At 38.1% G+C, this 13,506-nt stretch overlaps 2 protein-coding genes across 5 annotated transcripts in view; both read right to left on the reverse strand.

The window, feature by feature from the left end:
• The window catches only part of LOC120430668 (trissin receptor-like), a 429,039-nt gene that overhangs the window by 331,006 nt on the left and 84,527 nt on the right, over positions 1-13,506 (reverse strand). The window lies entirely within an intron of this gene.
• The window catches only part of LOC120416795 (trissin receptor), an 80,297-nt gene that overhangs the window by 57,403 nt on the left and 9,388 nt on the right, over positions 1-13,506 (reverse strand). For all 4 annotated transcript variants that reach the window (XM_039578671.2, XM_039578668.2, XM_039578669.2 and 1 more), the window contains exons 3-4: positions 11,310-11,454; positions 6,735-6,894 (exon numbers count right to left, since the gene is read on the reverse strand). In XM_039578671.2, coding sequence (XP_039434605.1) covers positions 6,735-6,894; positions 11,310-11,454 — 305 coding nt within the window. The remainder of the gene's footprint in view (positions 1-6,734; positions 6,895-11,309; positions 11,455-13,506) is intronic.

Consider the following 13,506-nt stretch of genomic DNA (forward strand, 5'->3'; position numbering starts at 1 on the left):
TTTGGAGGAGTTCACTGATATCCATGTCTCGAATTTTGCTGCAACGCGTAGCGGTTCACGACTCGCATACGCGGTGAACTGACGATCGCAATTCACGCTCTTTCTGAATACCTTGACCTTAGAGACGGCGATCTCTTTCCATACGTCTTCCGTAACCGTGTTAATCGAAGCTCCGGAATCGACCAGAAAATTCACCGGAAGCAGATAACCGATCAAACACGTAACCGTACCGTCGCATGGGTGAGGGTCGTCAACCTGGTAGATAACACAAAATAATATAAAATCCTTTGAGTTTACTTGTTTATTTCAATTTTTTTTTTCAATACACTTGAGAGAATCCTACGAAACCTCTTAAAAAAAAAAAAAACTTGCTACATGAAACGCTGTTTCTTATTCTTCAAAAAAAATAGGCGAAATGGGATGACATTTATACCTTGGCGATGTCCTCAGGTTTCGGCCGACGGGGTAGTTCTTCCTTCCACTCAAGTGCTGACTGCGCCAGCATGTTAGCCTCAGGTCCTCCGTGACCCCGACTATTCCCCGGATGTCCACCGTAGGGAACTGTGCACACCCTGGCGTAGTGACCAACCGTGCCGCACTTATTGCAGCGCGCTTGACGAGCGAAGCATCCACTTGAATCAGGATCATGGGACCACGATCCACATCGGTTGCATTTTGGTACTGTACGACCATGACCGGATGGGTTACGATCAGTCTCGTTCCAACGCGGGCCCCGTTGGTTTGAGGAGCGATCACTTGCCTGTCGCTGGTAAGGTCGGTTTGGATATCGGCCACTTCTGGCCGCGGGCTTTTGATAACTTTCTCGTTTGTAGCTGCTTCGAGCTGCCGGCACATAATTCACCTGCTGCTCCTCCCGAAATTGCTTTGATTTCTCTTTCTGCTTGAGAAGAGTTTCACGGTTCTGCGCATAATTGGTGATTTCGTTGAGGTTCATCACGTTTTCCAAGCCTTTGTCCTTGATCTTCTCGTCGCGTGCACCCACTGTAACCTGCTGAAGAATTTCAGTTTCTTCGCGCACTCCAAAATCACACCGAGAAGCTTGAGCTCGGAGCCTGAGGAGGAAATTCTTGAACGATTCTTCGTTTTTCTGCCTGATTGAACGAAAAACTTCCAGCTCCACGCGCAGGTTCTGCTTGCCGACGAAAAATGTTTCCAGTCGCTTCACAGCATTGTCGTACTCAGGTACATCGTGCGGCCTCAACGGGACCTCCACCAACTCTGGGTAGATTTCTTCCGGGACGGGAAGCAGGTTGTAGAAGATGCGCTGGAGGCCTCTCCCACCGATTGTGAGCATCGCAACAAGTTTCTCCGATTGTGAGTAAATCTTCCGTGTGTGTAAAGTCAACTCGAACGCACGATGCCACTCTTCCCACTCTTGTCGAAGATTTTGGGAATCCACATTGGCATTAAAAGCTCCCGGTAAGAGACGGAACGCGTTTTCATCATTCATCTGTAAACAAAAAAAAATCAAAACCAAACAACATGAAAATTTAGTTCATCACTTTCAAGAAGCAAATGTGTTAAACTTGGTCGATCAACCCATTTTTGAGTTTTATCAAGAGCTACACATCGAGTGAGTAACCTGAGCCTGTATTACTAATACTTGTGCATTCAATGGCCAATTTTCACAGTTGTAAAACAAAATGGCCGACTCGTTCCGTACACCAGCTCTTCTTCTTTTTTTTTTTGACTCACCGCTACAGACGACGCTTCGGATTTTCTATGCCAATAACGGATTCCCTCTGTTTTTCCTCCGGACTTGCCGAAGGCACTACGGAAAAAAAAACGTTGATCGGTTCCTGTTCCAAGCGCTTCAGCCAATGCCGGACTCGCTTCGTACTTCCGGACTTGCTGAAGGCACTACGGAGAAACGGGAACTGGTTCCTGTCCCAAGCGCTTCGGTCAATGCCGGACTAGCTTCCTTCTTCCGGACTTGCTGAAGGCACTACGGAAAAAACGGGGACAGGTTTCTGTCCCAAGCGCTTCGGTCAATGCCGGACTCGCTTCCTTCTTCCGGACTTGCTCAAGGCACTACGGGGGGCAAACAAAAGTGGACCGGATCAGATCCAAAACATCCAAGCGCTTCGGCCAACGCCGGACTCGCTTCCCACTAGGCGGGGATAATTCTGGCCTCGCCTTACTCCGCCACTTCATAAATCACCACTTTTTATCACCGCTCAAAATAAAAAAAAAATTTCGGACTCGCTTTACCGAAATCACCCATGTTTGGAAAGGAAAAAAAAATAACTCACCATCTTGTAAATCCTACTCTGCTGCGCCAATTTGTAGGATCCTCACTCTTTAACTACTGGTTGATGACTGACTGGTCCAAGCTATGCTCACGCACACCAACGTCTGCCTCCACCCCGGCTGTGTATGGTAAAAGGTTAGACACATAACACTGATCTAAATCATCACGTTGGATTAAGACTCTACAGAGGACTTATTACAGAAACCATACATAGCTTGACGTTTCTTGTTAGCTGCCTTTTTTAAGGCTAACGTCATAAATTCCATCAAAAGCTGGTGGTACACTGACTAAAATTAACAAATAATGTGAGATTAGGACATTTAGGGGCACTGAATTTAACAATTAAATATCTCACACTGTCGCTATGGTCACAAATTTTGTGGCGGTTCGAGTTACTTTGTTCGGGATATGATTTGGGCATTAAGGGGTATCATTTTCATCGGGTACGCTTTGGGTCAAATTGTGCGGGCGAATTTGATGTGTGTCAGTGTGTTGGGGTCTAATAGAGTGTAACACAGAAGCGTAAGCTGTGTTCAATCCATCGACATCCACTCTGTGGTTTACTGTGTGTTGAGTGTTGAAGATGTGGCACATTTCTAAAAATGGCAGTGTGTGTGACATGAAGGTTGTGTCTACAATTTTGGTGTTATCAATTTGAAAACGGTGGCCTGTGTTTACACAATGTTCAAGCAAAGCAGTTTTGTCTCTGATGCTATCCATATCTGTCTCAGTGTTTGTGTGATCTGTTACAATTTTTTCCAATTTGTTTACATCTGATCTGTGGCCTGAAAGTCTTGTACTAAGTTTGTTCTTTGTCATTCCAATGTAACATTTGTTACAGCTATTGCAAGGAATTTTGTAAATAACATTGCTGTTTTCATGGTGGTTTTTGGGGTCTTTCACTTTGGTGTGTAGGTTGTTTACAGTGTTGGTTTGTCTAGAGGCAATGCGGATCTGGTTGTAGTCACTGCGGAACACCTTTTGGAGTCGTTCAGTCAGTTTTGGGACGTAAGGGATGGATCGATAGATGGCATCTGCTGCAGGCTGTGGCTGACTGAGGGTGGGTGGTTGGGTGGGATCCTGGTTGGTGTTAGCGACAAGAGTCGCTACGTTGGGTTGCTCGCTGGCATTCGGGAGGGTTTTACTCTGATGCTGTTGGATTAGACGACTGATCAACGTCCTCGGGTATCCGTTGTTGTGTAGGTGTGTGTAGATGATCTGTTTTTGGTCGTTCCAGCTGCTGTGTGTGGACAGAGTGGTCACTCTGTGGATAAAGTTGTTCGCAACGTTGACTTTGTGTTTCATCTGGTGAAACGAGTTGTAGTTCAGCATTCTACCTGAGGCGATGGGTTTGGCGTACCAATCAGTGCTCAGAGTCTGGTCAGCATTCCGGATCACCTGCATGTCCAAGAACGGTAGTTTGTTGTCCTGTTCACACTCAAGAGTGAACTGTAAGCGGGCTTCATGTTTGTTGAACTCTTCTAGTACAACATCGATCTTGTCTGCTGGAACAGCAATAAACAGATCGTCCACATATTTGCGTACAATTGGTACATCGAACGGTAGCGCTTCAACAGCTTTGCCAATAACTGTCTCCAGCGAGATGTCCGCGAGGATGGGTGACAGAGGGCTCCCCATGGCCGTACCATAGATTTGATAGTAGAATTTACCCTTGTACCTGAAGTAGCTCTCTTTCATGCAGAATTCGACCATCTCCAGAAAGAGATCAAGGTCGATGTCTGTGTTGTTCCTGATAGTTTCCCATTCATAAATTATGCTGTAGGTGACGAGCTCTCTTGGTACGTTAGTAAAGAGGGAAACCACATCAAGCGAGATGATGATGTAGTTGTGTGGGAGAGTGATCTGGTTGATCTCTTGGCAGAAGGCAAAAGAACTAGTGATGTTGTACTTGCTTTCCATTGACAACTGTAGGATGTTGGCAATGTACTTGGACAGTTTGTATGTTGGTGCTGTCGTGTTGGGGATGACGGGTCTCAACGGGAGATTACTTTTATGGGCTTTTGGTTGTCCATAAATGCGGGGGCAGACTGCATTGTAGATGGTTAGACTGCGCTTTGTTTTTTCATCAATGAACTTTTGATCCTTAAGTTTCTTGACGAAGTTGTTGTTCTTGGTTTGTATGCCGTTGGTTGGATCCCTTTTCACACATGTGTATGTGTTGGTTTCTGTAATAAGTCCTCTACTATGTGTTTCTAACAATAAATTATTAATTAATAGTTCCCCCTGAAGAAGGCGCCAATCAGCGCCGAAACGTCGGACACAGCATAAACAGCGTTTCACTTTGCCCAGACTGAGTAGCCGATCAAACTCAAAATTTCTGGTATAAATATTTACCAGACTGAAAAACCAAGTCTGTCATATAGAAATTGCCAAAAACCACAAAAAACCCATTTTTTCAGCATTTTTATTTTTAAAACCGCTGTAACCTCACAAGGACTGGACATAGGACAATGGTCAATATGGAGACTTTTATGTCTGGAAAATCGATTCCCACTACCGGTTTTTGAAAATTTCGACGTTTAGACCACTTTTCAAAAAAAAAAATAGTTTTAGTAAATGATTTTTGCATTTTTTTTAGGGGAGACATACCATCCTGCATTTTTCGTCAGTCTTTTGGTAACATCTTAGGCTATTTCCTCAAAAATTTTGAACGAAAAAAATCGTGACATCACCTTTAAATTTAAGTTTTAGACTTAAATCTCAAAAAATCTCATATAAGTGGCGTGTATTTTTGTTTCAGTGTATTTTTTTCAGAAAGCACATCCATTTTCCTACAAGTTTGTCATTGACCACTTTTTGATACGTTGCAACGGATTTGAGATACAGTAATTTTTAAATTGCAAAATACAAAAATATTTAAATACCTAACACCTTTCTCAAATGTTGTTTTCGAGTACTATTGGCTCCATATACACAAAAATGGCTTATATAGGTCTAGGATAACATGCCTACAAAGTTTCATTGAAATCGGAGAGGGTCGGGTACAAAAGTACCAGAAAAATTCCTGATTTGAGCTGGAATTGCTCTATAAGTAAGTTTGAAAAATATGTTTCAAAACATCACTTTCAAAAATTTAAATTTATGTTATATATATATATAAACATGTGCCAATAAAATAATAAACTGAAAGCCCAAACGTACGGAAATTTTAATTATGTTTGTTTGATGGATAAGTACAATCATACCCTTTGCTTGGTGTGATAAATTGATGATTCCAAAAATATTTTATTTTAAAATTTATTACTTATTTTTATTTTCTTTATCAAGGTATTCATGGAATTGATTTCTTTGTAATTGTTGTAAAAAATCAAAGATAATATGTATACAATATAAAAAATGCATTTTGGATGAAATATAAGTTGAAAATTTTTGTTTTGATTTTACAAAATTGTTTAACTTCACGGGACTTCGCGAAACTTTTCAAATGTCACAAATTGCACGCTGCCCACGAAATTGTAAAAATTTACTAACCATACAAATCATGTAATTTTGTGTTTGTTTTCGGGGAGAACGGGCTAGTAAAAAAAGGTTGAAAAACTGTTTTTTGCAATTCCGTCGTGAAACTACTTACTTTCCTGTCATTCTTGAACGACGAAATAGCCTACTTTTCTGTACCAAAAATAACAGAATCGAATAGCAACACGTTTCAAAATAAATGCTGAAAAGTTCTACTTTCCAGCACAGAAATGGGTGCACTTTTTTCGAAAAGTAACACTTTTTAACATTTTTTTGATTTAATCGATTTATTGATAAAATACATGAAAATTTGACTTAAATTTCACTCAATGGGTGTTTTTTGGAATTGCAAAAAATGTTGTATGGAACTCGTTGCAAAAAGAGGATTTTTTCAGCACGAGTCGTACATTTATCCAACTCCATTAGTGAATCTACTTATTCATCCAGTCATTTTCAAATGACGCGGCCTACTTTTCTTCACCTAAAATTACAGACTAAAAAGTAATGCTTTTCAATACAATTGATGAAAATTCCTAAGTTGATGTTAAGCTCAACTTTTCAGCACTAATGTATAGAAAAGTAATATTTTTCACAATTATTTTGATCTGCACGATGAATTACTAAACACATAAAAATCCACATGAAAAATAATTTCAATTTCGGATTTGTAAAAAATGTTGTTTGCAGCTCGTTGCAAAACAAGATGTCTGATCATTAAGGTTTTCTTATCTAGGTCACCCTACCGACCCATTTGTCGGTGCACCGCCGCTGTTGTATGCTCAAGGGTTCTTTTTTTTGCCAAGTAGTTATAATGAGTTTTTGGAGTAGCATAATTTTTGCTTCTTCCCACACCGGAATTTCCCACAAATTACGAGTAGTTGTGTACCGCCAAGGAGCAAAACTTTAATTAGGAGTCCACCAAAGTGGTGATGCTTAGTTTGAAGGAAGTATAATGAGTAGTACCGGTTGGAAAAATAAAACTTACCCGCAACCTCCTCGAGGTCAGTATCTGCTTGCAAGTGATCGGATGGATGATGGCAAAGTACCGCTCCGTGCAGATCACCACCAGGATGAAGATGGACGCCGTGTAGCTGAGCGAGTGCACAAATTGGTACATTTTGCACAGGAAGTCTCCAAACACCCAGCTGGGAGGGAAAAGAGAGACGGTAGGAGAGGGAAAGTTTGCAATTAATGCTTGATTACTGATATCCGGGTTTTGTTCGGGACTGAAATGCGGGATTCAAGCTGTGGAAATTGCAACCTCGAGTTGTGCAACTAGAATCGAAACCGTTCAGAAAGAATAATCGATTGATTGCTAAAACAATTTTGACCATAATTTTAGTATTCTATTCGATTACTGGAATAAATTTCATGAGTAACATCTAACATTGAAAATATATCGTAAAAAACATATAGTTGAATTTGTGTCCAAAAAAATGGACTGAAGAGGAATTTCAAATAATATCAAGGTGTGGTAAAACATTTTAATTACAGCCTGTGATGTCTTAGTTTTGAATTCCCAAATGTAATCATACGTCTTCAGCCGCGTCTTCAAAGGTGATAAAATTTTATAATTAGCCGTTTTATTTGACCTCCTCGAATATCAAATCAGTCTGGTCGTGTTTGTTTCAAACTAAAAATAGTTTCATGCAATTAAGATTTAAAGTTCAATAACCAAAGATTGGTATAAATCAAATTGAAATCTCGATAAAAATAATTCAATCACGAAAAACGTACAAAACATTTCAAAAAGAATTCCCAACTTCACCACCTTCAACCCAAGATCTAATTGATTCGTGGAAAATTCCACACATTTTGCTCGGTACAACCGTGAACTTTTCGACGGTTGCAGGCGCACTTTGACAGCGCTTAACACGTTGACTTATGGCGGTTTATCGGGTGTAGATTAAATCGGTTTCACTTTTGGGGGTTAAGGTTGGAGGTATGTTCTTGGCACGCGGTTAAATTAACTTTTAAATTACTTTTCCCTCAAATGGGTCTGGGCGGAAATTTTTCACGTTCAACTTTTCGAGAACAATTTATCGAACAGAATTGAAAAATATTAAATTGAGACTGGAGGAAGCCCCTCTCCCCCTTCCTTAATTTCCAATAAGCGTGTATCCAAATCCCACTGGTAGGTTCAACAATTCTGATCAGCATTGACAACCCCGGCGGCGGCGTCAGCGTCTGCGACGAGCACCTTCAAATCGGCAAATTTATTCAATTAATCAGTGTTGAACTTTTTTATTTGCCTCGCAAAAAGCGATTTTCTTTCCAGGAAAAACTTTATTGCTTGCGTGTGGTGGATTTTACACCCACACGAAAAAAAAAGCAAGAAGAAAAACATATATCCAATTCCCTCTTGATGAGCATTATTCTGCTCAATTAGAAGGAAATTTGTATGTGAGTGTTGCCTTACAGTAAATAGCTTGCAGGAGGGGGCAATTTTCTTCCAAATGAAAAGTATTAGCTGAGTCATGGGGGTGTGCACCTTTCTTGGGTGCTGTTGGACCTAACTTGTTACATAATTGGAACGTATTGAACAAGACTGATTACGATGCGGAGTGAATTTTAATACCATTACTTACTTATGGTTACTTATGGAGTTGAAATTTTAGCGAAAAATTAATACGCAATCCAGAATGAAATTATATTTGCAATCAAATTTGAAACTCTGAAACAAGTCTCCTGATTTGAGATTCTATGATCGGAAATCATTCACTCAACTACCACTACTCTAGTCGTCAATTTTAATTTGGCATGGTTAACATTTCAAAAGGGCGTAATTGAATGTTTGGCCATTTTGAAATGTTAGTCTTGTTTCAAAAAATATTGTTTTCGAAATGATCGGAAAATTTCACAAATGTTTGATATTTTAACATTTCGAAAATCAAAAAAAGCATATTTTGGAAATTGAGTTTTGTGAAAAAAATGTTAATTAAAAATCTGCATTTTATTCCCGTGTATCTATTTTTTCTGGATATACCTCTACAATACAACTTAACCGATTGATCAGGAAATATTTCAAAAGCTACAGCTTTTCGATTTTTTACGTAACATTTTATAGGGAATAGGTGAACCAATGACACAAAATAGCTTCTTAGGTCAACAAAGTTTTAGCCACAAAATACCAATAAAATTGATATCCGGTTTTGGTAAAGAATTGTTCAGGTCAGATTTAGACTAAAAAATAGGTACTGTCAGCTGGGGCGAATCGGGACTACAGTCTGAATAGAGACAGCACGTTTTAGAGCACATAAAAGCTTAAAATTTGGGAATGAATGTACATATTTTGTTGCTCTGAAACTGGTCTTAACAAAACCACTTCAAAAAAGCAAAGTATTAGTCTGTAACAATGCTTAAACTGTTATCTCAATTTGCCCCACGCGTTCCGATTCACCCCACTCTGAAAAAAATGTTTTTTTTTATTGAAATGTTTAATTTCTGGCTTGTGATTTAAATTTTATATTTTTTTTTATTTTATTGCAAAAATATCTAAATGTGTTTCAAAAAACTATTTTTTAACATAAAAAATAAACAATAACATTAGGCTGGTACAGGCCGCTCCCCTTCAAAATCGTTTTGGAAAATCAGGAGGTAAAAAATATGGTCTCAAAAAATTTCAAAATTTTAATGGAAATTTAGATCACTTGAAATCAATTTCAAATGCATTCCCCTGTGTTTATAATATTTTTAAGCATTTTATCCAAAAACATTTTTTGTCTTATCTTATTTTTTGAAATTAATGATTGCAAAACGACTAAACTAATGTAAAATGCATCTTAAAACACTTTTTTCATTCACTTGTTGAGACTTTGGCTTTTTATTTAATTTTTTTTATTTTTTTGCCCTCGCCCTCGACCTTGCCCAGAGCCAAGGGACAAAAAGTTTAAAAAATCGGCATTTGAAATAAAAAAAAATCAGTTTTAATTGAAACGAAAAATTACAAAATAAAAAAAAACCAGATAGGGGAAATATACCCTTTCTAATCAAACACCTATCTTCGTCATATGGAGAGTTTGATGCTCGATCAAATTTCCAAAAATACTATATAGGCTATAAACTTACCAGCAACAGCACCGCCTCGAGTAAGCACGCAAATTTATTCCATTTACTGGACAAAAGATCAAATTTAATGCACTTTGGTGGCACACACATCCACACGCAAGATCAGAGGTTAACTGCTTAACGAAAGTCGCCATCAATATCTTTTTACTTGCGCTAACGATTTCAAAGCGCTTAAGATATAAAATTGCTTCCAACTACCGGCAACATGTTCTTTTGACCATTACTTAGTCACTCACTTGAAAAATAATCCCGAAAAATGTAAATAATTAGCAAGCGCCATCAAAAAAACAAACGCGCTAAGTCTTTTGACGTTTCAATTTTGACCATCCATTCTAATCGAAGGCTGAAGAAAACCGAGCGAGAAGCGAAGGCAAATAAAGAACAAAGGGTGGCCACCAACACCACCAGCAGCGCCTGTTGGAGTGAGCCAGTGATGCCAGGAAACTTTCTCTATAAATGCTACTTTTCGTGAGTGTTCGCTTAAAATTTCATCAATTTTGGCAGCACTAAGCAGACCCAAAAGAGCGTTGGAAGAAAAAAAGAACTAAGCTGAAAATAGAAAAATGGGCGTGGCCTAATGTACTCGACTGATTAGAATGCATTTTTGAAATATTTTTTTTTAAATGCTTGTAAAAGGAATAGCATAACTTTTAATAAAAGTGAAAATAAACAGAAATGTTCACAAAAAGTTGCTCTACTCGTTGGTGTACTTGGTTTTAGTGAATTTCAAGGAACAATCCAGATTATCCAGCATCATTCAAACACGACCGCTTATTAGGCTTAAAATGGGCATATTTCCCCTATATTAGAAATTTGCAAAAAAAATCAAACATATAAAAATTAATACAAAAAATCACAATTGCATAATATTATACCCATTTTATATATTTTTTTTAATTTCAATTTTAAAAAATTTCATAAAATTTAAAACTTTCTAAAATTTGAAAACCTTTTTTATCTCAAATTTTATAAACATAAAAAATAAGGCTTTCTAGGCCTAGTAAAAATTACTTAAAAATGCAAACAAAAATTGAGCTCAAGCTGTCACTGCGAAACATATGAGCTGTCATCGGGCGGTAGGCCTTTAAAAACCAGCTATAAGTTGCATGACAAAAAAAATGATTGAAAGAGATGATGATGCAAACAAACCAACTTCTGTGGCAGAGATGTGGAATCAAACATACTCTTATTGTAGACTACCCTTGTATTTAATCCAATCAAAATTGAAATACATGTAATAATTGACATTTGACATTGCAAATTTATGGAAGTCAAAAAGAAATTTGGTATCTTACAATCGATTATGATCAAATTTTGCTCATTAAGACAAATGTTATTGTTGTTTGTTGATTTTATTGAGGGAAATGTTAAATATGGGCGATTCGCTCCCGTTTTAAGACAAATAGTTCACTGAATCCGTAGAGAAAAAAATATGAAAAATATATACGTTTAAATAATTCTTCTGGTTTCCAATTTTCAGAAACTCCCTTACCTTTCGATCAGATAGATCGTCAGATTCTGCATCACACAAAACACCCCCACACAGAGATCGGCCACGGCCAGGTTCGCCAGGAAGAAGTTGGTGATGGAGCGCAACCGGCGGGACATCGTTACTACCAGTATCACCAGCAGGTTGCCTGAAAGAATAAAGAAAAGGAGAAAAGAATGGTTGATAAATTTTCGGGAACAATGAACTCGGGGGACCGGAAACGGGCAGCCAACGTCAGGAATGGTCATTAAATTTAAGTGTTTCCCCCTCTTTGGTGGTTTGTGGTGTGAACTGGTTTTTGGTTTCTTGGTTGTAATTTTGGTTCGATTTTCTTGATGTTCAGAGAAAAGGAAACTGTTGGAAATGTTTCTATATCACGAACAGAGTATATCAAACCATTATTTGCAGCTGCCAAGGGCAATGAAGTGGAAAGCTGTGATCATTTTTTCCATGGAAAAACAATTTCAATTGTTACAGTCTTCACCACAAATTCAATGAAGCAAATTTTAGTTTAAATTCTTTGTACATTGCACATAAACCATTAAGCATTGCCAAATATTTGAGACCATTTTCACGCTTGAATTTTTCCGGCTCCAGAAAATTTATTTCCTTTTGGGGAAACCACTCTTTCACACTATCTGACCTTAAGTTACGGTGTTGTCATGTGTGTGTGTGTATTTTGCCAACTAGTACCTCAGGTGTATAAAAGCATGCAAATGGTCTCTTCCGGAATGGAATATCCCTCAACCGAAGTGAAAACACTGCCCAAAAACACATGACTGTTCTAATGTTGTACCGTTGTTCAAGGGTTACGTTTATTGAGAGCATCCTACAATGTTTATTTGCATACTCCGGATAGAGTTAAATAATGCATTGCTTCTTGCGTAACGAATGGTTTGCACACAGCGCAAAGCGCTATCAGGTAGCTTTCAGCCATGCAGGGAACGAACATTTTGGGCAATGTTCTGAAAATATTTTTGCCACTTGCCGTTGTGGCTTCGGAATTCCTCCAGCAGTTCCATTTTGGAAATCGTAACGGGTCGTAAATTTTCTTTAGCTCTGAAGCAAAGAACATGTCCCCAGAAGTAAATGAAACCCAACTCGCCGGTTTGTCTCAAGTGGGTGGTGCTCGGCAATAAGAGGACGCAACGGAAACAAGGAGTTTTAATTTTATATTTGGGAGACAACTGTACTGCCCATGTTCGCATAAATGTCCCATATGCAAAAACAGCAAGCTGAGATAAACGCATTTGAAGTTTGTTGATGGCGTACATAGAATTCCGAAAAACGTATTTTTCATCGAAAATAATATACAAAAATAGTTTCATAAAATCTACCATTTTGCGTTTCTTGACTGTAATTATTTTTTGGAAAATGTCATTTTAAGGGAAATTTAATGTACTTTTCGAATCTGTAACAACTCAGAAGGGTAATTTTTTTATTCAGAACACACATTTTCATTTTAAAATTTAGTGTTTTTTTGTAACTTTAAAGGGTTATTTTTTAGAGTGTTACAATGTTCTACAAAGTAGTAGAGCAGACAATTACAAAAAAAAAGTTGAGTTATACAGCAATTCTCCACGATTACAGCATGATTCGAATATTTTTTAATTTATGTTATGTAAAATTTTCCGAGGAATTCAACAAAAATATTTTCAGACATAAGCTCTTTGGTCCCGAGACCTTCAAAACAGCATTTTATGTTTTCATTCGACCTTTTTGAATATTAAGCTAGGTATTTGAAACTTCTAACTATTTTTCCTTAAAAGCCTTTCTAAAATCGACAGCTAAAATTAATTGAAATGACGCGGAGAAATGATTTTTTGAAAAAAGGGGTTTTTGCGAAAATCGACGAAAATTGCCATTTTTCGGACCACCCTAACTCGGCTTAAATCACCCTAATGGCCAAACAAAAAAATACGGATCTAATGATTTCAGCCAAGGAACACCAGAAAAATTTTGAGCCCGATCGGAGATCTTTTTTTTTTAATCATGGTGTTTTCGTGGAGAACTGCTGTATAAAATAACTTGTGACCAGCACGAGTTATCGCGATTTTACGAAACAAATGTTTTGAAAAAGTTGGTCGTCGTTGATCATGGCCGTTCAAGGTCACTTGCGAAAGACACGAACGACAAAAACAAAGAGAAACACAAAAAGTAACCATATCGACCTTTTTGGATGTAACCAAGGGTCCTCATT

Source organism: Culex pipiens, chromosome 2 (genome assembly GCF_016801865.2).
Source record: "Culex pipiens pallens isolate TS chromosome 2, TS_CPP_V2, whole genome shotgun sequence".
Lineage (NCBI taxonomy): Eukaryota > Metazoa > Arthropoda > Insecta > Diptera > Culicidae > Culex > Culex pipiens.